The sequence below is a fragment of the Ailuropoda melanoleuca genome, chromosome 17 (genome assembly GCF_002007445.2).
Source record: "Ailuropoda melanoleuca isolate Jingjing chromosome 17, ASM200744v2, whole genome shotgun sequence".
Classification (NCBI taxonomy): Eukaryota; Metazoa; Chordata; class Mammalia; order Carnivora; family Ursidae; genus Ailuropoda; species Ailuropoda melanoleuca.
The window spans coordinates 6,436,603-6,462,207 of record NC_048234.1 but is presented as its reverse complement, the minus strand read 5'-3'; the positions used below and the strand labels follow the sequence as shown (position 1 = coordinate 6,462,207).

At 44.5% G+C, this 25,605-nt stretch overlaps 1 protein-coding gene across 1 annotated transcript in view; it reads right to left on the bottom strand.

Moving 5' to 3' along the window:
* DNAH9 (dynein axonemal heavy chain 9) overlaps positions 1–25,605 on the bottom strand; it is a 1,064,222-nt gene that overhangs the window by 144,308 nt on the left and 894,309 nt on the right. The window contains exons 40-44 of the mRNA XM_034647281.1: positions 23,425–23,587; positions 21,511–21,634; positions 9,084–9,226; positions 8,541–8,702; positions 8,101–8,334 (exon numbers count right to left, since the gene is read on the bottom strand). Of these exons, the coding sequence (XP_034503172.1) occupies positions 8,101–8,334; positions 8,541–8,702; positions 9,084–9,226; positions 21,511–21,634; positions 23,425–23,587 (826 nt within the window). The remainder of the gene's footprint in view (positions 1–8,100; positions 8,335–8,540; positions 8,703–9,083; positions 9,227–21,510; positions 21,635–23,424; positions 23,588–25,605) is intronic.

Sequence of the window (25,605 nt, the reverse complement as noted above, 5' to 3'; positions counted from 1 at the left end):
TGGCCAGAACGTGATTAATAGCAGACACCTTCCTTAATTTTTGTCCCTGCTTCCAACTTAGGACCGACCAGAGAAGGTCAAACACGCTCCCCTAACAATCACGAGGATGCCCACTTCTCGTGCGCCTGCCACTAGCTTCCGTAGCCACCAGCCTCCGTCGGGACACACCAGCCACCGTTCCCTTTCTTCTCACCACGCAGCTCTCCCACCCCTCTGCCTTTCTTTGAGTCTCTGCCAAAACCCAGGTGCTGGGTGGCTGACTCCCTTGCTGGAGCTCTGAAGAGAGCACGTTAGCTTCTTCCTCGGTGGGTCTGAGTTCAGTCCCACAATCCTTGCAAGAGAGCTGACCGGGTCACAGCAGGTGAGCAGAGAGTATTCCAGTGGCCCAGACCAGAACCCAACGGGGCTCTCCATCCAGCCTCTGGATTCATAGGCATTTTGGAGGAAATAAGGAAGTACTGGGGACATCAGCACGTAGGAAACCGTCTATTCCTCTGATCTGCTGGGGAAGGAGGCCTGGTTTTCTCTGTACATTCGGTTCGGGGGCATGTGCTTTTCTCAGGGTGTGGTCCTGGGATCAGCAGCAATGGCATCCCCTGGTCCTTGCTAGAAACGTAAACTCTTGGGCCCACTCCAGACCTACTGAATCAGGAATTCTGGAGGTGGGCCTGGCGATCTGGGTTTTCACAGGCCCTCTGGGTAGATGCAGGTGCCCACCTCTGGGTCTGAGAGTCACTGGCCTGGTTTTATGGCCCTTTCCCATGCAAAGAGGAGCCTCGGATCTGTTTCTCTCTGGGCAGTAAAAAAGCCATTTGTCTTTGTAATATGGCCCGTACACTTTCCATTGCAGGATGACCTCCTGTCTCTCATTTTCCTGCAGTCCATTCCCATGCAGCAACGGAAGACTACTCCAGAGCTCCTGGAACACGCCAAGCAGATTCGAACGCTTTATGATGCAAAATGCAAAAGGGGAAAAATAAAACAGAGGCTTAGACGCTGCCTGCCGATAATTCCCTTTTCATGGCAGATCAAAAAGAAAGAAAAGGAAAGCGGGGCGGGGTGGAGTAGGGGGGAAGAGAATGCTGTTTAATTTTGGGTATTCATGGAAACTGGAGACTTTTTGTTAACCTCAAATGAAGGCCTGCTCCCTAGAAGGAGCCTTACACGCCCGTGCGGGAAGGTTAATCCATTTCTATCTCCCGTTGTTCAGCTGCAGGGAGTTCATTTCCACAAGGACAAAGATGCAATTGGGAATCAAAATGATTGAACCACCGAATCACCGCGGTCAGCAAACACACCAGTAACTTTTGGTTCCTTTTTAAATCTTGGGAGATTTGAGAACATTGGAGTGGTTGGTTGTTGTTGGTGGTGTTTTTCCCTGTTATTGTTTGTTTGGCTGATTGCACATAGGGTAGGTGACCTCGGGTCCCACGTACATAATCACCAGCGCCGTGAACGGGAGCTTTATGGCTCTTAAGCTGCAAAGAGAGGGTCCGGCCCGTCAGAATGAGGCCGCTTCCCACCCAGCTAAAGAGAGGGCATCAGTCCGGTTCATTTTTGGTTCTTCTGCAATGGAACGGGACGTTGAAACAGGGTCATGTTACAATGTCCTCTTCTTTTTCCTTCTTCAAAGCATTTGAGCCTCTCTTTGGCTCTCTTCCTCTTGATACCCCCCCCCCCCCAATAGAAGGATGAAGAGGGAGAGTGTCACAACCAACAAAGACAGCCTCTCCCCAGTCTTTCCAACCCCATGAATGTTCGTCGGGGTGGGGGACTGTCAACTGAGTGGGGTGACAAAAGGCTGGTGGGGAGAGACCCTCCCTTCTTCAAGGACCAGGAACATGGTGCTAAAGAGAAAGGCTAAGCTTGCCAGGCCCTTCTCAGAGCCACAGAAGGAAGAGAGAGAACCCAGGACCACCAACACCAATCCCTACTGTGCAGAGGGCTGGAGGCCCGGAGATATTTTCCTTCCTCCTCTGAGCCCCTCTGGTCACCCCCATGTTCTCACATGAATTCATACTTCACGTAGGCTCTCCTCTTAGATGCAGGGGTTTCCCATCTGTAGTAGACCCATGGTTGCCTAATAAAAACTCCTCGTCCCTGTTCTGGAAACAGAGCTTGAATTTCCTTCGGGGAACGCTCCCTCCCCGAGTCCTCAGAGTGTGGGCAGAGCCTACTTCAGTGGTTGACCTTCGAACCTCGCTTGGCCGAGGAGAATATCCGAGTCACGGAGAATGGCTGACCGATGATCGGAAGAGGCCAATCAGAGCCACGGACCATTTATCCAGGAGCTTGGCAGAAAATCCTGGGAAAGGCCAAGTCCTTCTTACGGTGGGCATGCAGAGCACACAGAATGTGAGTGAGAGGTTGCCACGGCCTAGGGGGCTTGCTTGGAACCCGACGTGTAGTGAGGATCTAGCTCCAGCCCTGTCCAAACGCAGTGCTGTCTCTGAATTTTCTTGGTTTTATTTGTTGTTGTTGTTTTGCCTAAACCAACTCCGCAGGATTTTGCTCAGCTGCCCTCAAAAGGATCCTGATAAATGTATCACGTAATCTCAAAAAAAATCTCTCTCTCCTGTCTTTTCCTTTCTTTTCCTTCCCTTCCCTCCCCTCCCCCCCTTCCTTTTCCCTTTCCTTTTTTTTTTTTAGACGAAGTGAACTTGAATTCATTTTTTTTTTTTTCATTTGCAACCGAAAGAGTCCTAATGAATACATCACAGTAAATTATTGAACCGTCAACTTCAGGTAAATTCGGTGGCCTGAGATTATTTGAAACCCCAGGATAAACTGAATTGGAGAGTCTCCAGACAGACAGACCTGGGGAGTAAATCTTATATGTAGGGAATTGGTGACAGCCCATAGGCCTTTCACGAACATTTCGTCAACCCAACGGCTCTTCTTCCTCATGAGCCAGACACCGAGCGAGGATGACCGTGGGTTCCGAGGATGCCAGCAGGAGACGGAGCGAGACCCCGAGTCAGAGCTGGGAGTTCCGACTGTGCCAAGAGGAGGAAGAGAACAGAAGGGATGTCGGCTGTGAAGCTCTCACCTGAGGCAGCAGCAAAGACAGACCCGGCAGCAGCAGCCGCCGTCCACGGAGCCAGTGAGAGCCGAAGACCACACCACGTGGCCTCACCAGCTGCCTCCTGAAGCCACGACCACCACCCAGGCGGGAAGGAGCAAAAGACCCCTCACAGGGAAACAGCCCCAAAGTAGAGTGAGACTGTGAACCGACTGCCCTCCAGAGACTGAGTTTTTAACCTGAAGTGACCAAGGCAACTTGAAATGCAAGATTAAGAACTTTCTACTCTCGGGGCACCTGGGTGGCTCAGTCGGCTGAGTGTCCAGCTCTTGGTTTTGGCTCAGGTCGTGATCTCAGGGTCGTGGGCCTGAGCTCTGTGTTGGGCTCCCTGCTCAGTGGGGAGTCTGCTTCTCCCTCTCTCTCTGCCTCCCCGCCTCCCTGCTCATGTACTCTCTCTCTCTCAAATAAATCATCTTTATAAAAAAAAAAAGAACTTTCTACTCTTAAATGAAAAAGATGGATCTGTAGCTAGGTTAAATTCAGTTATAGAAAAATAAAGTTAACGTTTATGACCCTTGAGTCTATGCATGAAATTATGTCTAAAATTCATCATCTTACAGATGATCACAGAATTATTAACTACTATCATTCTTACCAGTCTAATTACTATTCCTACTACTGGTACTGTTGCTACAGAAATTTGGAGTCCATGTGAGCCAGAGCTGTGAGATTCACTCAGCCCACTCACACGAGATTACGAATCCCCAGAACTATCCTAAGTGGGTAGCAGGATCGTGGTACCACGTAATTCAAGTCATCACCCCTCTACCAAGATTATGATGATATACTCAAGGCTTTTTCTACCCAAGGAACAATTTCAGATGAAGGGTTGACATCACACTCAGGAAGCCAAGGTACCATTTTTACAAGAATCATCATTCTTATAACCATCTGTAAGTAGGAAATACATACCATGTACGCAGTGCTGGGGTACCCGTCCTGGCCCCCACTCTGAGCTTGTAGGTGACTGTCGACCGTGTTCATTTGGTTGGCTGTCTGGCCATCGTCACCTACCCGTATGTCCCTTGATCTACACATTTACAGAACACTTACTATGTGCCAATGAATCCTGGTTTCTGAGCTTATATGACGGCTGATGTTATGGCAGGATACAAACAAGAGAAGAAGCATAGCTCAGGCATGGAACCACAGGGATTGGAAGGCACAACCACTCAGAGTTTAGAAAGGGCTTCTGGGAGCAGGGGCTGGGCGACTGTGTAGGGGTGGACAGTGACAAGCTGACAAGGGGCGGGGGCGCTCATAAAAACACGGAGATGTGATCTAGCTGTGGAGATCTGGGGCAACCACAACCAGTCAGGAGTGCTGGGGTAGATGGGAGGAAGAAAGGGTGGCACGATGGGCAAGGAGGCAGTTTGAAAGTTCTAGAAATGGTCAAAGAATCTGCAACATAATGTCTAAGACATTAAAGCCCACAGAAGAGAAGACTCAAGCTTGTGGTTTGAGCAGAGATCCCTCCAATGGCAGGACAGAGGCTGGGCTGGGGCTGTGATGTCTGGGTTGGCAGCCGCCAGCCCCGCGTCGTGAATGAGCCCCTCAAATGTGGCTTGTCCCACGGAAGATGTGCTGTAAGTATAATCACACACACTGGTTTTTGAAGACTTGAAGAAAAAAAATACTTCATTGATAACATTTTTATATATTGATGACCTGCTAAAATGATAAGATTTTGGATGTGCTGGGTTAAATTAAATGTATTCTTAAAATATATAATTATGTAAAATTAAAATATACAGTTAGAATAAAATTCACTTGTTTCCTTTTACTTCTCTTGATACAGCTACTAGAAAATTTAATTTGCATATATGACTGACAGGATATTTCTATTAGATAGTGTGTCCAGAATACAGCAGGGGAGACCCATCTATTGGTTCATTCATTCATTCATTCATTCATTCAACAAACATTTAATGAGTGCCCACTTTGTCCAAGCACTGTTTTGGACACATCAGCGAACCAAACAGATAAGGATCCTGGTCCTTACGGAGTTTGTGTCTAACAGATGGAGGCAGACACCAAAAAGGAAAGGTAACAAATAAGTAAATCACATGTTGGATGGGGGTAAGAGCTAAGGGACAAAGGTAAAGCAGAGCAGAACAGCGGTGTGGGGTTGCAAGTGAAAATGGGGTCATCAGAGTAGGATTCACTGAGAAGGTAACATTTGAGCAAAGAGGAGGAGATGAGGCAATGAGCCATGGGATGAGAGACGGAAGAACAGCCAGCGGGAGGAAACAGCCAGTGCAAAGGCCTGGTGTTGTCTGAGGAGAGAGCAAAGCAGCAGCACGCCCTGACAGACAGGAACGTCTTGGGTATGGGGTGATGGGAGACGAGGTCTGAGAGTCTGCAGAGCACAGTGGGAGAGAAGCCTCAGGCGCCATTTTAACAAGGGAAATGGAAGCCATGTCGGGGTTTGGGGCAGAAAAGTGACATGCTCTGACTTACGTTCTGAATGGATCATTCTGGCTGCCCTGTTGATGAAGGACCAAAGAGGGGCAAAAGGAGAAACAGACAAACGAGCTAGAAAGGTACCCTGGTTGCCTGGGTTAAAGATGCCTGTGGCTCAAAGCAGGGAGTGGCAACAGAGGAGGGGCACAGTGGTGGGATCCTAGGAATATGTGAAGTTAGAGCCAACAGCGATTTTCTCATGTTTGGGCACGGGGTATGTGAGAGAGAGAAATGAGAGGAGTCAAGGACAACCCCAAGTATTTGGCCTGATGGGCAATGGGAGAAGTAGCTGGCAATGCAGGTTCAGGATGGGGGAGACATTGCAGAGTTCGATGGGCTGAAATAGTCAATGTAAGAAGTGTCTAAATCAAGGTGTTGAAAACAGGAATACAGCAAGAGGGGTACATTTGAGAGATGTATAGAAAAGTAGAGAATTTGTTAACTCTTAACTGAAACAAGGGGAGGAATCTAAGGTAACTCCCTGGTTTCTAGATGACAGGGTAGATAAAAGCATGACCCATTGACGTAGACAATTTTGAAGGAGAAGAAACCAAAATTGATGCTTGGATTGGGGAGGCTTCTCCACTAGCCGTATGCAGGCAGAGCTGGGTTCCCCTATGGTATAACCAGTCTTCTGCTGGGATGATCAGTAATTTCCAGAGGATAGGTTAGGGGAGGAACAGGGGCTGCTGAGGGGACAGAATTCTGAGGGTACCACAGGTTGGGGGAGAGACAGGAAGAGGAAAAAGTGACAGATGTTAAAAATAATTTGGTAGGACTGCATTTTGGGATTCTATCTCATGCTGTTTTCTAGAAGTTCAGAGATTGAGAGTACTGAAAAGTGTTGGGAGAGAAGATGCTACATTTCTACAACAAAGGTAACACTCCAGGTGAACAGCTAGGGCCTTGGCTGGGATCTGTCTCCCTCGATCTGGCCTCAACTGTAGCTCTGGGAAGGGGTGTGGTCATGGCAAAATGGACACAGAGGAGAGTCATGGACAATTGTCACATGTCACATGTGGACAAACACTGAGTCTGAACAGATCTCACTATGGTTGAGGGTAAATAAAGAAAAAGGAGAAAAGGGGTCTTTATAGAAATACAGAACAAGGGAGGAAAAAACATCTAGGAAACTAAGAAGAGGAACACAGGTCTGAAAATGGCGCATTATTGGATCTAGAAGAAACATCGAGGAATCTGTCTGCCATCATCGGTAGGATGGTGTCTGTGACACGGCTGCAGGCAAACAGGCTGAAATAAAAAAAAGCAACAGGATGTGCTGGAAGGGGAAAAGGATGAGGTGAGGAAGGGCTGGAAGGATATTAAAAATGTAATAGCATAATTAAAGTCTTCACTGGAAACATAATAAGCAGAAGTAATATTACCCACTATTGAATTAGAATTGTTGAAGAGGAACTTGGAAAGCTCTCCTAGAATGTAGAGGGAAAAAAGCCAAAAGGATAAGATCAATGAGTGAGGACATAATAGACACAGGGCAGAGAGAAGCCATCCGGCAAATCATTGCTCCTGCAGGAGAGGCCAGCCCAGATGAACAGAACCAGAAAGCAAAAGAAAAATGGCCCGAGCAGAAGAGATTCCATGTGAACAGATTGCAAGGGCTTGTGCATCCCACTAAGTGAACTGAAATCCTCTAGACATATTGTATCTATGATTCAAGAAATGCAACTGGGGAGACAGGACAAGTCAGAAGAAGCAAATTCAACAGTTATGCTAAGGCTAAGCTCTGAAATGGCGACAAAAGTGTAAGGCTTACACATCTACAGGAACATGCGGTGCCCAAGAATTAAGGTGACCACAACTTGAGTTCAGTGGTGCAAATGCAGGAATACCACACCACCTTCATGAGAGGCTGCCTCTGCTGCGGGCAAAGAGAGCAGAGAAGGGGACCATCAAGGGACCGGCAATGTCTGATGGGCATGAGCAGGGGCAGAGAAAGTGCTAGAAGTGTCCCCCAGTTCTCAAGGGAAGAACAGGAAATTGAAATAAACTCGCTCCCTTTGGAAGAGTCAGTAGAAAAATATTACAAGGACAGGACAACAGGGGCCTTCTTTTGACGGCCAACCACTAGGGAATATATGAAGAAATGCAAGAAATGAGACAGGATTAAGAAATCAGGTTCCGATGGTGTTTTGACAGATAATACAAAGAAATAAAAGAAAAATTCGTATAGCTCTGCAACCATGTCTCCTAACTATTCATCTCTTTTGGTTTTGAAGATGGAAGGGAAGCAGACTGGAGAGGAAAGGAAGGTAGCAGAAGAGGAGGAGAGGGGTAACAAGCAAGAGCGGAGAGGTGTTCCGGAGGATTCCGTCATCGGTACGTGGGAGCAGACCAGACCCGAAGCTGACAGTGTCCCCTTCTGTAGGGAGAGCTCAGCCTTAACTCCTGGAACAGTTTCAGGTGACACCGAGGCCTCTGGAAAACCATACATGATTCTCAGGCCTGGACCGTGATCCCTCCAGTTCCCTGGAATGGGGCGCTCCCACTCCCTGTCCGCACCCCGAAGGCAGGAGCGATGCAAGATCGTCACCGACCTGGGCAGAGGTGCTGTGTAGCTTCAGCAGCCCGTTCTCGAGACGCTCCATTTTGGACCTGAGCTCTTTTCCATTTCTGCGCAGCAAGCTCTGGTAGAGTCTGATGAACTCCAGGAACGACTTGGGAGTTGTGTAGTTGTAGCGCTGCTCATTGCTCAGATAAGACTGAGACATCTGGTTGACGCTCGTGTGGACAAAAGCCATGAACTTGCTAATCGACTGCTTGACCGTGGGCTGAAATCGAAGAGTGGGAAATAAAGAGACTGTCTGGACGTGAAGACTGGAGGTGATGGTCCACCCCATGCATGGCCTCACCACGTGGAAAGATTTGCTCCAACAACTCTATCCAAGCCCGAACTTGAACCACGAAACTCGGGTCATGGACTTCCTTGTACCTGAGGTCTAGAGGACCTCGAGGAGTATCTCCTTTACCCTCTCACCTCGATGCCTTCTGTGTTCTGCAGGAAGCGGAGGCTGACGGACTCCAGTGCCTGCCGAGGCCACTCGTGGAACCAGTTGATGGCTGTGCAGTTCACGATGGCTGGGAACTTCCGGCTGCGGACTCTCAGCTTGTTCCCCACAGGGGAAAAACAGAGAGTCACCTGGGAAATCAGAAGGGTGGAGAGAACCAAGGATGCATCGGGGAGATATTCATAGAGAGATAGATATGGTTTTGGGTTCGTTATTTCCCAGAAAGTTGGGAAACACATCCAACAGAGGGAGAAAAAAAACCTGTCAATACTAGCCAGGCTTCTGGCCAAGAAATTAAGAATGCTGGGACTGCATGAGGCAAGAGGGAGGCTACTGCCCTTGAAGCAGATGAGAAGGGCAGCCTTGCAAAATTGCTCAGGGGAAGAAGGGTACTCCACCCTCCCTACCCACTCCCACTGTAATTAATAAGGATGGCTATGTCCAAAATGTCAGCAGAGGCTCTCATGAACCATCTCTGGTCCGCCTACCCTGGGCAGTAAATCCTTCTATACCTTCAGTTGTCGTCGGACCCGATTTATAAAGAACTTCCAGCAGTTCTCCCTGTTGTCAACTAGACCTTGGCTCTTGACCTCATTCCTCACACTGTTTATGATGTTTTCAACTTCATCATCAGAGTAGAGGTCTGGGATCTCTCCTGGGAGAAATGGAACACAGATGGGAGGCTTTGACATCTCTCTGCATGATGCAATTGGACAAGAGAGATTATGCAACCTTGGGACACAGGCCTGTGATTTTTTTAGCCATGTCCCACCACTCTTGCTGGTGGAATTGGACAGACACCATATCTACTCCAAACCCAGGGCGGGGGGAGGGATGATACTTTAAAGAATGGAACAGTGTACATGGCACCCTTTTGTCCTGGGCCAGCAGCCTGTGGAGTTTTGTTTTGTTTTTTTTTTTTTTTTAAGATTTTATTTATTTATTTGACACAGAGAGAGAGACAGCCAGCAAGAGAGGGAACACAAGAAGGGGGAGTGGGAGAGGAAGAAGCAGGCTCCCAGTGGAGAAGCCCAATGTGGGGCTTGATCCCAGGACCCCGGGATCATGCCCTGAGCTGAAGGCAGACACTTAATGACTGAGCCACCCAGTTGCCCCATAGCACAAGAGCCTTCAATGCTCTTTACTTCTTTTGCTTAGAGCATTTATTTACTAACTACTGTTAGTAAAAATTTTGCTCCTGAGGAGCTTAATATTTAGTAGGAGAAATAAGACAGATGTAAAATACCTATAAGACCACAATTGAAAAGGGTCATGAGAAAAATACAGATAAATCCATATATCAATGAAGAATGAGCTATCCCTTTCTATTAGAGAAGAAAGGGAGAGAGCAAGAACGGTTTCAGGGAATCTAGTATTTGATACGTATGACATCTTAAAAATCAATGGGGAAAAATGAACATTCAAAACATGGTATTAGGAAAACTGGAATCTGGGGGGGAAAAAAACTATGGTTGGATCCTTATATTCCATTGCACACTAGGATAAATTCCAAATGGATCAATACTTAACTATAAAAAAATAAAACCATAAGAATGGCAGAAGAAATGAGGGAAGTACTTTTATAACCTCTGAGTGGGGAAGGTCTTCCTAAGTGTAACTCAAAATTGGTATATTTTAAAAGAAAGATAAATTTGGTACCATATATAAACTGACACATTTTATGTAAAAATTAAAAAAAAATAGAAAAAATAGAAAAATGGCATGGTGAAAACATAGGCAAAGTATAACAAGAGCAAAAACGAAGAACCAATTAAAATGTTTCCCAAAGACGACATACAAACGGGCAACAGGTACAGGAAAAGGTGCTCAACGTAATTATCAGGGAAATGCAAATGAAGATCATAATGAGATATCACCTAACACCTGGTACGATGGATGGCTATTATCAAAAAGACAAGAGATTTAAATAAGTGTTGATGCGATGTGGAGAAAAGGAAACCCCTGGGCACTGTTGGTGGAAATGTAAACTGGTATAGCCACTATGGAAAACAGTATGGACGTTCCTAAAGAAATTAAAAATAGAATAAGTACCATGTGGTCCAGCAATCCTACTTCTGGGTATATAGTTGAAAGACAAAAAACAAAACAAAACAAAACAAAACACCACAACAGATCTTAGAAAGATCCATACTCCTCTGTTCATTGCAGCATTATTTGCAATAGCCAAGATATGAAACAGCCTAAGTGTCCACCAGCAGATGAATGGATCAAAGAAATGTGATATATATAGGAATATTACCCAGGCTTTAAAAAAAGGAAATCCTGTCATTTGCAATAACTTGGTAAACCCAGAGGACATTATGCTATGTGAAATAAGCCACAGAGAAAGAAAATTACTTCATGGTATCACTTACGTGTGAGATCTAAAACAAACAAACAAACAAACAAACCCAAGAAAACCAAAAAACAAAAAACCAGTCAAACTCATAGAAACAGAGTAGAAAGTGGTTGCTGGGGCTTGGGCGTTGAAGGAAACAATATGATAAAAGGGCATAAACTTTTGGTTATAAGATGAATAAGGTCTTAGGCTCTGATATATAACATGGTGATTATAGCGGATAACACTGTACTGTATAATTGAGATTTGCTAAGGGAGAGAACTTAAATGTTCTCATCCAAAAAATTTTAAAAAGGCAAAAAAAAGAAAAGTATTTCCACCGATTATAGGTAAACAGCTAATCTCCTCAATATGCAAAGAAAGTCTCCACAAATAAAGGAAAAAGTTAATAATGCAATTGGTAAGATGTGGTGACAGATACAAAAAAAGAGCTCATGGTACAGGAAATACAAATATCTCTTGAATAGATGAACAAATGCTTTATCTCACTTGTAGTAACAGAAATGTACATCAATACTATGTTTATATTTTTATTTGTACAAATGAGATTGGCAAACATAACTCAACGTCACTTGCAGCAATAGAAATGTACTTTAAAACTAGGTCTATTATTTTTACAAGATTGGCAAAGTTTTTAAAGTTAAATAAAATCCTGTACTAGTGAGGGAGTATATGATGGATAAATCTTTTAAAAAATCCCAGCTAAATATATAAAAATAAATATATGATGACCAAGTAGCATTTGTCTTAGAAATGCAATGATAGTTAAGTCTTGAAAATCTATGAAAATAATCCACTACATTGATAGATTAAAGAAGTAATACAATATTACCATTACAAAGATGCATAAGATTTCCAAATACTGTTAGCAAACCAGGAATGAATAAGATTTCTCTTAACCTATAAGAGATGTCTATCACACACCCAAACCAAACATTATACCAAATGGCAAAATACTAGAATATTCTTTCAAATCAGGACCAAGACAAGCATGACTGACATCATGGTTCCTATTCAATGTTTTAAAGGAGGTCCTAGACTATGCAAAAAATCAAGAAAAAGAAAACGTATAAGAATATTTAAGGCAATAAGAAAATTATTATTGTTTGAAATCTAATTTTCTACATAGAAAATCAAAGAGAATATTTACATAAATCATCAGGACTCACAAGCACGTTCAACAACAAGCTTGCCTGGCCACAAATCAACAGTGGAAAATAAAAGGGCATCTCTGTACTCAAGCCAAGAAAAGTGCCTTTACTTTTTAAAATTTTGTTTTAAAGATTTTGTTATTTTTAAGTAATCTCTATACCCAACATGGGGCTCGAACTCACAACCCTGAGATCAAGCGTCGTACATTCTACTGAGCGAGCATGCCAGGTGCCCCTCCCCCCTGGCCCCTGCAAAAAATGTTACTTTAAGAGCTATTTAGGATACCAACAAAAACTATAAGGCAGGTAGTAATATATGAAAAGATGTGCAAGATCTCGGTGTAAGAACTGTAACACACTACTGAAGGGCATAAACAAAGCCCTACATAAATGGAAAGAGAAACTGTGCTCATGGGAGGATGACTCAGTATTACCCCCATCATAAAGATACAATTCCAATTAAAAAAATCAAATGGATTTCTTTCTTGATCCTCTTGATTTCGAGCATACTCTAAAATGTATACAGAAGAACAAAGGGCAAACAAGCGCCCTGACATTTCTGAAGCAGCAGCAGGGGGAAGGATTTGCCCTACCAGAAATCAAGTCTCCTTATAACACTGTGCTAATTAAAACAATGTGAAATTGGCATGGGCCAAATAAATAGAACACCAAGGGCAACACCTTAGAAATGGACCCGATTGTAAACAGGAAACTGATATTAAAAATCGGTTGCAGGGGCGCCTGGGTGGCACAGCGGTTAAGCGTCTGCCTTCGGCTCAGGGCGTGATCCCGGCGTTATGGGATCCGAGCCCCACATCAGGCTCCACTGCTATGAGCCTGCTTCTTCCTCTCCCACTCCCCCTGCTTGTGTTCCCTCTCTCGCTGGCTGTCTCTATCTCTGTCGAATAAATAAATAAGATCTTTAAAAAAATAAATAAATAAATAAATAAAAATAAAAATCAGTTGCAGCCACAAGATGGATTAATCAGTAAGTGATGTTAGGATATTTCAGTATTAAGATTAAAACTTAAAATNTAAATAAATAAATAAAAATAAAAATCGGTTGCAGCCACAAGATGGATTAATCAGTAAGTGATGTTAGGATATTTCAGTATTAAGATTAAAACTTAAAATTAGAATGCCACATAAAAATAAATTTTAAGGGCACCAGGGTGGCTCAGTTGGTTAAGTGTCAGACCCTAGATTTTGGCTCAGGTCATGATCTCATCAGGGGCATGAGATTGAGTCCCGAGTTGGGCTCTGGCTCAGCGGGGAGTCTCCTTGAGATTCTCTCTCCCCCTCGCCCTCTGCCCTCTCTCTGTCTCAAATAAATAAATCTTTAAAAAATAAATTTTAGGTGGATTAAAGACATATAGGAAAAGTCAAAGAGTAATTACTTTTTAAAGATTTATCCATCTATTTGAGAAAGAGAGAGTGTGTGAGTTGGGGGGAGGGGGAGAGGGAGAGAATTCCAAGCAGACTCCCCAGTGAGCAGCACAGAGCCTGACATGGGCTTGATCCCAGGACCCATGAGATCATGACCCGAGCGGAAACCAAGAGTCAGACACCCAACCGACCGAGCCACCCAGGTGCCCCCAAACAGTAATGATTTAAAAACAAAATGCAGGACATAGGGGCGCCTGGGNCATGACCCGAGCGGAAACCAAGAGTCAGACACCCAACCGACCGAGCCACCCAGGTGCCCCCAAACAGTAATGATTTAAAAACAAAATGCAGGACATAATTTTTACCATGTTGGATAGAACAAAATTTCCGAAACAGCACAGAGCATTAAAAAGAACTGTTAAGTTTTACAGCGTTTAAACTAAATCAGCATGACACAAATCAGACGCAGACTTCAAAGGGTACTTATGCCCCATATAATGAACAAGTGGGTAGCGTCCAGAATATAAAAGGAACTCTTACAAATCCATAAGAAAAAGACCAAAAACCCCAGAGCAAAAGGACAAACTACATAGGCAACTCACAGAAGAGGCCTGGCCAGTAAACCCTCGAAAAGATGCTTAAGGTCACAAGTAAAAAGGGAAAGAAAACAATGAGATTTCATTTCACGCCCACTGGCAAAAACCAGAATGTCAGGGAAAGTGGGTGCTGGCGAGGTTAGGAGGAAACAGGTATCCAGACACTACTGGTCAGAGAGGAAACGTGTACAACTAGCGTGGAGAGCAGCCTGGCACTTTTTATAAAGTTGAAATGCACATACCAGACAAAAGGGCAATCTACATCTTGGCACCTGTTGTAAAGAACCCCTGCACCGGAACTTTCTACTTTGTGCCATCATTGGTAACTGCATGGGCGTTTTATTGCTTTCTGCGTGTCCAGAAGACTTCGTGAAGAAATACAGAAAAATGTAAAGGGAAGAAGGTCAATGTGGGTGGTGAGAGCATGAAAACTGTGAAGGAGAGCCAGAAATTGGGAAAAGAGAACGGACAGAGCAGAGTTCTGAATCAGGGGCCGGGGGTGGGGTGGGCTCCCGGCTCAGATGGAGGAGATGGCCTTGGGGAGGAGGGATGGTCATCTTGTAGGAAGAGGAGAAACTTATAAAGACATGGAGATGGGCTGTGGGGAAAGGACAGTTGTGACGATCACACTAAACAGCAGGGTCTTCTCAACGAGAGAGAGAACACTGGGGGGGATAAAGAATAAAGGAAGCACGAGTATAGCTAAAATCCTGAAAACACTGGATGTGACATAAAAGCAAGCATGGTTCACCCCGGGATATTCTATGGGCCTCAGGAAAGCTCTTCCCCATTTCCACAACAAGGCTTCAGGTGAGACCTGAGGCTATCTGGACCTGGAACCACATACGAGCTCCCCTGTAAAGTTCTCCAATGCCCACGTGCTTCTTCCTTCCTCCAGAACCATCGCAGAAATGTGAGCATTGTAGACATGCTGGAGGTCGAAGATGCCACTGGGGCCACCCTACCCATGTCACCTCCTTGCGTACTCGGATGAGGTCCCCAGAGGTGAGTGGCTTGGCAAATGATCTGTAACTAATCAGAGTGACGGGGATTCTGACTTTATCTGTTAGTGACGCTGCTGCGCTTCCTTGAACTACTTTATCCGCAGGAAAGTCATGCCAACTTCCAAAGAATTTCTGGCCTCCATAGTCTGATCACACGACCAGGAGTTCAGTGAGGACTTTATACTGATTAGACTTAATCGTTTCAAAGGTCAAAATGAAAAAATGGATGATCATGAAAGCGATCATTTACCTTCTTCCCTTAATGGGACAAACTTGATTTAACTCCCGTTCATTAAAATATTTAAGGAGCATGCATAGAAAACACTGAGCTGTAACTTGTCAAAACCAAGGTCTTAGTAATGCAACAACCCCGTTCTGCCTCGTTTGATAAAAACAGAGGTCAGAGGAAACTCCTCAAAGAAAATGAAATGGTATTTAGCATGTGTTGGGAATTAAGGAGTTCAGGGAAGTTTTAAAAAAGAGCAACACTCAGAGGGAATTGACGGGACCCGTACTCATCCAGCCTTAGGAGCTGACCGCCTGTGCCGGTCTGTATTCCTTCCTCACGTCTTGATAATCAGCATTCCCTTCTCTATTACCATGTGAGAACCCTCCTGTGAATAGACTTCCATTCTCCTTGGTCTAGAATATTTGTAATAACAAGTCTGTATTCTTCACCTTTCCATTATTTGAAATATGGGGGACTTAGGTTCTTTTTTTTTTTTTTTTAAGATTTTATTTATTTGAGAGAGAGAGAGAGAGGATAAGAGAGAGAGAGAGAGAATGACCAGGGGGAAGGACAGAGGGTGAAGCAGACTCGAGCCTGACTCAGGGCTCGATCCCAGGTCCCTGAGATTATGACCTGAGCTGAAGGCAGATGCTTAACCTACTGAGCCACCCAGGCGCCCCAGTTCTTTTGGTGTTTTATGTGTAACACGCTGGAGATGGAGAAGCCCAACTATGGTTTACAGGCGGATCTGGCCTGCTGCTTCTGTATGTGTGGCCTGCAAGCTAAAAGTGCTTCTTGCAATTTTTAATGGTTGAAAAAAATTAAAATAATAATACTTAATGACTCATGAAAATTACAGGACATTCAAATTTTATTGTCCATAAATAAAGTTTTATTGGTCACTGCTGCAGTCATTTATGTATTGTCTATGGCTGTTTTCCCAGTATGACGACAGCTATGGAATACCTATGACAGAGACTGTCTGCTCTACCAAACTGAAGATATTCACTTTCTGACCCTCGAGAGGAAAAAAAAAAAAAAAAAAGAAAGAAAAGTATGCTGACCTGGTTTATGCGATACCCTTAGTGCCAAGATGCTGAAAGTACCGGGCCATCGGGAGACTCTCTCTGTGCTCTTAGGATACTGCTGTCTGCCCCTAGGTCCCAAGAGCCCTTAAGAGGAAGGTCCCCAGGTGGAACAGAGTGCCTCTGATCTGGGAACCAAGTCTGCACCTTCAGGTCTGTTCCTCCAATTTCTCCTAACAATATCCCCGTCACTTACTGTGTGACGTGGGGAGTCACGCGGAAAGCAGGGAGCCGAACTGCCCATGGGAACTGGGTGATGTGAACAGAGGCAGAGCCTATTTAAATATCTGCAAAATTTCCTCCTGAGGCCAAAATTCGGAAAACACTATTTCTGCTTCCAATGTATGCCGGCATTACCGTGTCCCAATACTTTGCACGTCAGACTAATCATCCTCTTCTCTGTGCTCCTGCGGGATTTTCAGAGACCGAAACTGCCTCTAGGGGAGGAGATTCTGATGGTTTCGGATGGTTCTGTTAGTTGGAGCTTGATGATAAAACAGATGAGGCTAAGGGTTGGGTCCTCCAAGAGCTGGTTAGTGTCACACTGCCTTAGGGCTCTGGCCCCATCTAGGCCTACCATTGTCCTGGAACATTTTTCTGATCTCAAGGGGGAGAAACCAGGGGAGTGTGGTGGCTGTCTCGGTACCTATGCACCTCTCTCTTGCATGCCCGAAAGCCATCTCAAAATACATGTGCAACAGTGATATTAAATATGTAAGACAGCACGTCGTTCTCATGATATCACACACCTTAGTTCAACAAATTCCTCCTCAATACTAATTATGGGACCAGAGATGTGTTAATGCTGACAGTATGAATAAGAGAGGGTTATAATTCTATCAGCACTGTTTTATTTCCTAAACTGGGCAGTAGGTACTTAAACCCTTTTCCTTTTGTATCCCTACATTATTTAATAACAAAAAGATTAACCAACAACAGATAATATAGTGTCTGCCTTTCATGAATTTACAATGCTGTTTCAGTGCAATGGTGGTGTGTGCAGCCATGGAGTGCTCTAGAAACATGGAGCGATGTTTCTCATTCTTAGGGGTGACAGTGGATCAGTGAAGATTTCCTAGAGAGAGAATGCTCAAGATGAGTCTCATAATATGGGTAGAAGCTAATCCAGACAAAGGAGGAGAAGGGCATGAAGTTCAAAAGGAATCGTGTGAATAAGGACGTCAAGGAAGTTAAGTATAGTGTATTATCTCAGGGAGTTAGGAATTACTAGATCACAGAGTAGGTCAAAGGCAGGGTGTTTTCTTGGATCTTCTCCTGCATTCAGTTAGAAACCATTGGAGAAGAAAGACAGAGAGAAAACAAGCAGGTGAAGTGTCAGGCAGAGGGAGAGGGAGAGGGAGAAGCAGGATCCTCACTGAGCAGAAAGTCCAGCACCAGGCTCGATCCCAGGATCCTGGGATCATGACCCGAGCCAAAGGCAGATGCTTAACTGACTGAGCCACCCAGGTACCCCCTTTTCTTTTCTTATATATATATATATGGAGAGAGAGAGAGAGCGAGAGAGAGAGAGCGCGCGCGCAAGCGTGCATGCACAAGTATGTGTAAGTGGGGGGAGGGGCAGGAGGAGACAGAGAGAGAGAATCCCAAGCAAGCTCCATGCTCAGCACAGAGCCCAACGTGGGGCTCAATCTCATGACTCTTAGAACACGACCTGAGCTGAAATCAAGTCATCTGCTCAACCAACTGAACCACCCATGTGCCCCCTAGACTTCAGATTTTCATGTGATGGGTGGAGATCACTAATAGATCAATTCTGGACTAATCATTTTAAGACCTTGGATGAAGAGGTGGTCTTTCCATGTTCTATAGACCAACAGAAGATTTGGCCCAGATAAAAAAGGGACACTTTGGTTCAGAGATGGAGAAGCATAGGACTTTATAACAAGTGGGACCCAAGTAGTTATAAACTATTCCAGTATGCCACACAGAGTGTGTGATACTCATGTTTGAGCATAGCACCTACCGACTGGAACACGGGAGCTTAATAAGTAGATCTGAATATATGAATAAATGGAAAATAATCTAGTCTGGGCCAAGGAAGAGATATGTTAACTTTGGAGTGAACAACTAAGCTTTTTGAAAAGCAGAAGGAATATCCCAACATAAGATCCCAAAATAAAGTATGAAATCTGGCAGAGTTTGGGAAGAAACACCACCCCTGAAACAGACAAGGTTCTCTTAGCTTGGACTATAGTAAAATGGACTTTCTGGAATGTGTGAAACTTAGAGGCAATCATGCTGTTCTAGAAAGCCAGGGAATGATTCTATTTCCTCCCATTAGGTTAGGATGGGGCCTTGCTGTTCTGAGTTTGGTTCAAGAGCCAGGAGGAGACAGATTTTCTAAGAATTTTTTAAATACCTCAGTTTGATGACTGGTGTGCATTCTTCAGGAATTATTTTAACGGCGCAGTAAGGACATAGCAAAATTTGGACTTTTCAGTTTCAGGAAGGACCAACATTTCATGCATAGTTTCACCAGCAGGTACATGATGCCAAGGAAGGACTCCAGCAGCCAAGGAAAGGGACTCAGAAATATGCTTCCTCTGTTTCTGATCTGTATGGCCACCCAACTTCTTATGCAATTATGTACCTTTTGCTAATTAAACTAGGCACTATATTTAATTTCTAAATTTTGCTTGTAGGATTTCTTCCCGTCAATCTGTAACCGAACTGAGATGCAACTGGTGTAACAGTAGGTTCTGAAATGTTTGCTTGGTGTCAGAAGTGGGACTCAAGCATTTACCATTGAAACCATGAATTACCATTATGGTTTGATTTTGGAAATGGCATCAGGAAATCAAGGGACCAAACAATGAGCTAAAGAAGTGTGGGAAGAAACCGGAGAACCTATGAGATTAGTAGGACATTGAGGAGGATGTTTTGAGGGGGAGAGTTGAATCAGTGGAATATACTCACTGTACCTTTTGTCTCTAAACTAGTAGGACTTGTAGATAACCAGAGAGGGATGGGTTTGTGGCAAGGTAGCCTGACATAGTGTCATAGTCTGCACTGTGTTATCCAAGAGTGGAGTAATTGCACAACCCCACAAAATTGAAAAAATGAAAGGGGCGGGGAGGTCCTGAGGAATTCCTGAAGCCTTCTCTGGACTGGCAGTCAATTAATTTCTAGCAAATTACTTATTTGACAGGGAAAATTAGAACTAAGATATGCTCTAGTTCTCCCTGTCAAAGTGGTTAAGAACAAAGGGAGGGATATCAGAGAAGTATTACTTTTAATTGCATCTCCATTTTAACAGGTGTATGTAAATCTTATTTTTATATAGAGGCCTTAAAAGAGAAATGTGAACTTGGAACTTCATGACCTTGGAGCAAGCTGACTGCATTATGTTTTTCACTGGGCAGGGCTTCAAAAATTCATTTACACTTGAAGAAGTTGTCTTCGAAATGAAAAATTAAAAAATACTTAATTGAGAAATAAAATTTCAATTGGTAAAAGTATATCAACTTCTGTGTCTCTGACATTATTTTAGGAGAAGGTGACCTGGCTGGATTGGAGCCAACTGAAATTCAGGGTAAGTCTGGCAATGTGCCTAGTATCTCCAAAGCTGTAATTTTTCGGAAACACATTTTTACCTTTTTGGGTTGTTTTAGAAATTAGACTTTAGGATACAGGGTGGGAGCGCCATTGGCCCCACTCTCATTATTAAGTAAAATAATAAAAGGTGAGGCAACATTGTAGGTAAAATACTGTTGAAGAAGATGGTGGGATGTTAAAACAGTATTTAGAATGGGGAAAATGGATTGGATTGGAGGAGAAAAGGAATAGAGCTAGGAAGGCAAACTTCTGTATATAAGGTAATTTTATGGTAGAAATCAGTGTGATGCCTAGAGACAGCACAGTAAGGAACCTGGGACTCTGGTCCTCAACAGAAGCCATCCAAAAAGCCTGTTAGTACGTGATCAGGACCAGGGACCAGTGGCTCTTCACAGGTGATGGCAAAATCACCTGTACGAGTACAAGTGAGCAAAATTTGAAGTAGACAATGATTCCTGAGGATTGCAGGGCATAAAGCACCCTGGATTATATTATATATGACATGGGATAGACTATGGAGAGATATACTGTGACCATGGTTCTGGATTTCATAAACTAAAGCGTATTCAGCCAGACGGCCAGGGGGTGGGTGGTGGATACCAGGGTTTTCTGAAATGCTGAAAAGCTGGAGGCAGAAATTTTGTTCTGGAACATCTATGCACTGACTGTTTTCCTAACCCAGATGAAGAGGTAGTTTTGCAGATGCCAAATTTGGTTTAAGAGCCAGGAAAGCATATTCTATGTTTAATGAATATAGATGAGAAAATACACACCTCCCATTTCTACAAATGAGTAATTTAAGTACTGTCTTGTATTCTTGGGTATATACATTTATATATATCTTGGGTTATGTGTGTGTGTGTGTGTGTGTGTGTGTGTGTGTGTATATGTGTGTGTGTATAATTTTTTTTTACCCAGAACGGTTGACATAATTCCTGAATTCCTATATAAATAAGGATAGTAAAGTATCACAACTGAACTTTCCAATGAAGTCCTATCTTGCACGGACAGTGTCGCAGGATGGTTGACAGTCTCTGTTGAGTTTTTTTTGGAAACCAAGGAAAACATTTTAGAGATATTCCACATCTCTTGCTGCGTCTACTGTGCTCACATTCAGGTTCTGAATCTTTCATTAAATTAGCAATCTTGCCCTATTGCGTTAAGTTTTGTGTGTGCAAATTCTCTGTGTATCTTCTTGCCAATGTCTAATCTAACTGAAATGCTGCACACGTCCTGATCTCTCTCTGTCTTGACCATGGGGAGGGAATAGCACCTTCTCTCTGGGCTCCGCAGATCAACAGACCCTTAACATGTTCTTCTTCCAATAATCAGATCTAGTTAGAGTCAGACAGCCCCAAGATTACTGTCTGTTTTGCAATGAAAGGAGCCAGGAAGAGGCACAGCACTAACCCTTAAAGGATCTTAATGAACCAGTCCTCTACTCTGTCAGTTTTCTCCCTCATTTCTATGACCTAGCTCTCGGGACCTTGGAGCACCTCGGGATGACTCTGACGCCAGGCGGAATTTACACTCAAGAGCAAAGCGTTTCTTACCAGATGCCAAGAGATCATTGATGAGCACAAGGAACTTCTCATCAGCCACTTGGGCGTCGGTCATGAGAAACACTGTGTTGAGATTCTTCACTCCGGCTTTCAGGCACAAACCGGCCAGGTCCATCTGTGGAAATGATCAGTATTAGAGATCTTCGGGAAGATGACCTTATTGAAAGAGGTCTCCAACCAACTCTTTGAAAATGGGACCATTTCCTTACCTACTTTAATGGGAAATAAAGCGAAACAGCAATGGCAACTAGGAAGGAGTGCTATCTTGTACCGATAAGTAGGGAAATAGGTCTCATTCCCAGGCCTCAATGCCAATAGAGGTGAACAAGTAAACTTAGACAGGGATGATCTTTAATTCAGACAACCAGTGTGGTTCCTACACTAGCTCCTGGAGCTCCTCCTTTGTGCAAAGAGGTAACAGCTCTCCAAAGGGACAGAGATAGTCCCTGCTTATCTGTGTTACTTATATCATCATCCAAGTGAATGACCTGTCCCAGAAGGCAAGCCATTGCTCTTGGCCTTGACAGAAGAGTCATGTACTTGGGGCTACCAACCCGGCTGATGAATATATCTTATGCTAGCAGGGTCTTGTGTTCTCATGACTCGCTCCAGCAAAAGCCTTGTGTTGGAATAAAATATACTAGGGCACACACACGCACGCACGCACACACAGTCATCTGGCAGGAAATCATACCCATTCAAAACTGCAGGTGGATGAAGTTTTGGGCTAGGATGCCAAGCCCTGAATTTTTTCAGCTTAATCAATCTTGGTTCAATCTCTGTATCCCTCTCACAAAGCTAAGCTGTCAATCCCTGATCTTGCTCTTCTCGCTCGCACCACTCAAAGCTCAAAGAGCCTCATGCATTTCCTTACGACAAAGCCCCTTTCGTGTCCTGTATATCATTCCCCTTTAAAGTTAGTAAACTTCCTTTAATATCAACCGTTCTCAACCTTATGCACTTACAGAATTAGCTAAGACATTTCTCAACTCTCACTGGAACCATCTGCGGGGATGCTTTGAAAAGTCTTGATGCCCAGGCCCAGACTAGTTAAGCCAGAATTTCTGGAGGGTGGGATGCAGGCATCAGCAGTATTTGAAGGGGATTCCAATACATAGCCAAGGTTGAGAACCAATGTCTTAGATCGTTCTGTAAATGCGTACTTCTCATATGCACTAACTTGTTTCCTCTTTTTCTGGAACCACTGAAGATTGGTCTAACATGAACCTGGTGTATGATCTTAGATCGGAGAGGCTGAGCTGTGGTTTCAGAGCAGCAGGGAGCACCACTGGCTGGGAGACTGTGAAGGCAGGTGGGTAGGCGTGGCCCCAGGCTGGCTGGAATTCTCCCAGGGACAGCAAGGGCAACAACCTGGTGGAAATGACATCAGGACTCCCGACCCTTCCTCTACTGTAGCCAGGCACAAGAGGGAGAGAGTTGGGCAAAGTGACCTCTGAAGTTTGTTTAAATGTCTTCCCCACGTTTCAGAGCACGTAGCACGGCTGCTGAGGGCTTAATGTCTGGGATCAGGAAACGTCACCGAAGCTCCCAACACCGGTTGGGTACTGGAACGGTCTTTCAAAATACAAATTTCCTACAGAGCTTGCGCAGACTTTCAGAATTCCGTCGAAGTTTACTAGACCTGCTTAGAGAGCTGTGTGCTAAATTTGACAGAGAGATGCCTCCGATCTGGTGAGAGCCGAGGTTACCCGGATGGAGCTGAAGCAGTTAAGGTTTTACAAATGCAGACCTGAGTCTAATGAGACAGGAGCCCCTTGAGTCCCCAGCCCAGAAGCAAAGGAGGGGCTGGCCAGTGGCTGACGGGGAGGTTCTGAGCAAGGTGAGTGAAGAGCTAAGGAAGGGTGACAGGGAGTCGTGGGTGGTTGGAGAGGAGTGGGCTCTCACCTTGAAGTCCGGGACCTGGTAGCCTTTCCGCAGGGTGATCTGGAATACATCCATGGAGCTGATGAACGCCGCGAGCCTTGTCAGGCTCTGCTTGCCGCTGCCACCCACGCCGACCAGCAGCGCATTTCCCCGGGGGGACTCCAAGATGCGGTTGATGTGGCAGCTGCGGGGAAGGAGCTTGGATCAGACTTTCCTCTGTGAGGAGCCTGCACCACGGTCCAAGCGAGTACTGGGACCCCCTTTGGAGGCCTATGATGGGCTGAGCTGCAGGAAACGTGAGTTACACTATCCCCAAATCTTGCCTCACCTTCTTGCCCAAATGGATTGAAGTCGCTCCTGATTTTTGCTTTAAGCCAAAGCCTCTGGTGAACTCTGGGGGAGGAAGAGCTCCTGGCAGCTAGGCAGGATTGGAGGGGACCCGGACTCACCCTCCCTCCCCTCCCCAGCTGAGCCGGACTCTGCCATGGCACCCACCGCACTCACCCTCATCTACTTGTAGGAAAAAAAATCCAAGGGAGGCTAAAGGACAAGCAGGAACAGAACTTTGTTCTACTAAAGACAGAAGTAAAAGTAAAGTTAGCAGAATAACAGGGAGCCTTCTTGATGCCTTTGTAACGAATGTGGATTCTTGGTGTCAACCTACAAGACAACCACTTGCTTGGCTTGTGGATTCTTCTCCTTTTAGCTCTACTCACCCCTGTCAGTACCCATATTTCCTCCTAGCAATGATGAAAGATTCCCAGGCCCTGGGCTTAGACCACATCCTGCAGAGGACCCCTCCTCCCCCTGCCATACTTTTAATGGTGGAACAACAGAATAAATTCCTTGTCTGCAATAGCGTAGTAATGGATATTTAGGCTGTTTCCAACACTTTCCAGTCATAAATAACACTATGCAAATATTTTCCATTTCTATCTCTCATCGTGTCCACAGGATAGATTCCTAAAAGAAAAACTGCCGAGTCAAACAGTAAGACAATTTTTATGGCTTTTGATACGTTCTGAAAAGCTGTCTCCCAGAACAGTGGCACCAATTTGCCATTTGCTTGTGTAGAGCTGATCAAAAGGTGGATCTATTCTTTTGAAGGGTAAGAATAGGTTAGATTATGTGAGTTTCATTAAAATGTGTGACGTCAGAAAACTTGGGAAATGGATAAAAGGAGGACGAGATGACAGGTGTTGGTGACCTTGGACTTGAACGAGCGTGCAGTCTGACCAAACAGAGCAGAGCGTACATCCGAGCTTGAACGGCATAGGCTACAATCCCGTGTCTCTATTTTGTGTTAATGATATTACAATGGCAAATACCGTATTCACACTGAGTAAGGGTCATGTGGGTGCAGCAACTCGGGTCTAGCTAATCCCAGTCTAGAGGGCGGGGGGAGTCAGGAGAGTTTTGATTGAGTGGGATTTGACACATCAATAAAACATGAACATGTATGAGGTTACAGGGCTCCTGTCGACCTTCTGTGGCTTGAGTTTTCTTACTACCGCACATTTCTGGCATATACTGATGGCGGGGTCATAATCAGCATCAATAAACTAGATGTTTGTGGGTTCTCATTGCCTCCTCTCTGCTGTGGGATGTGTTTGCTACTGAGAAGGAAACCCCAGCAGGAGGGCAGGTAAGCCAACAATGCCCACCTACCAGCAGGTGGGAAGAGTCTGGCCCCCACTCTTGTTGACATGGGTCTTACATGTATTTTTTTAAATCTTTGCCAACTGAATGGTTGAAACTATGATTTAAATTTTTATTCGTCTGATATGTAGGGAATTAAACATTTTCCTTATTAATCATTATATATCTTTTGTTTTGTGAATTTCCTTTTCATGTCCATGGCCCACTTCTTTTTCTTAAAGTTTTATTTAAGTAATCGTTTTGCTCAATGTGGGGCTTGAACTCACAACCCCAGGATCAAGAACCACACGCTCCTCTGACTGAGCCAGGTGCCCCAAGTGCCCACTTCTTAATTGAAGAGCTCTAGATTTGTAAGTCCCATTTAGGTATGAAGTGAAACATCCGTCCAATTTGTCACTTTCACCTTTTCATTTTAAGGCACTTTTGGATGTGCAGAAAATTTTAGCTTTCTGGATTTAAAACTGTAAGTCACTAACTTTTTGTAGTGAAAATTAATTCCCCCAAGTATTTAGGAGTTATTTATTGATCTACATTTAGTTCTTT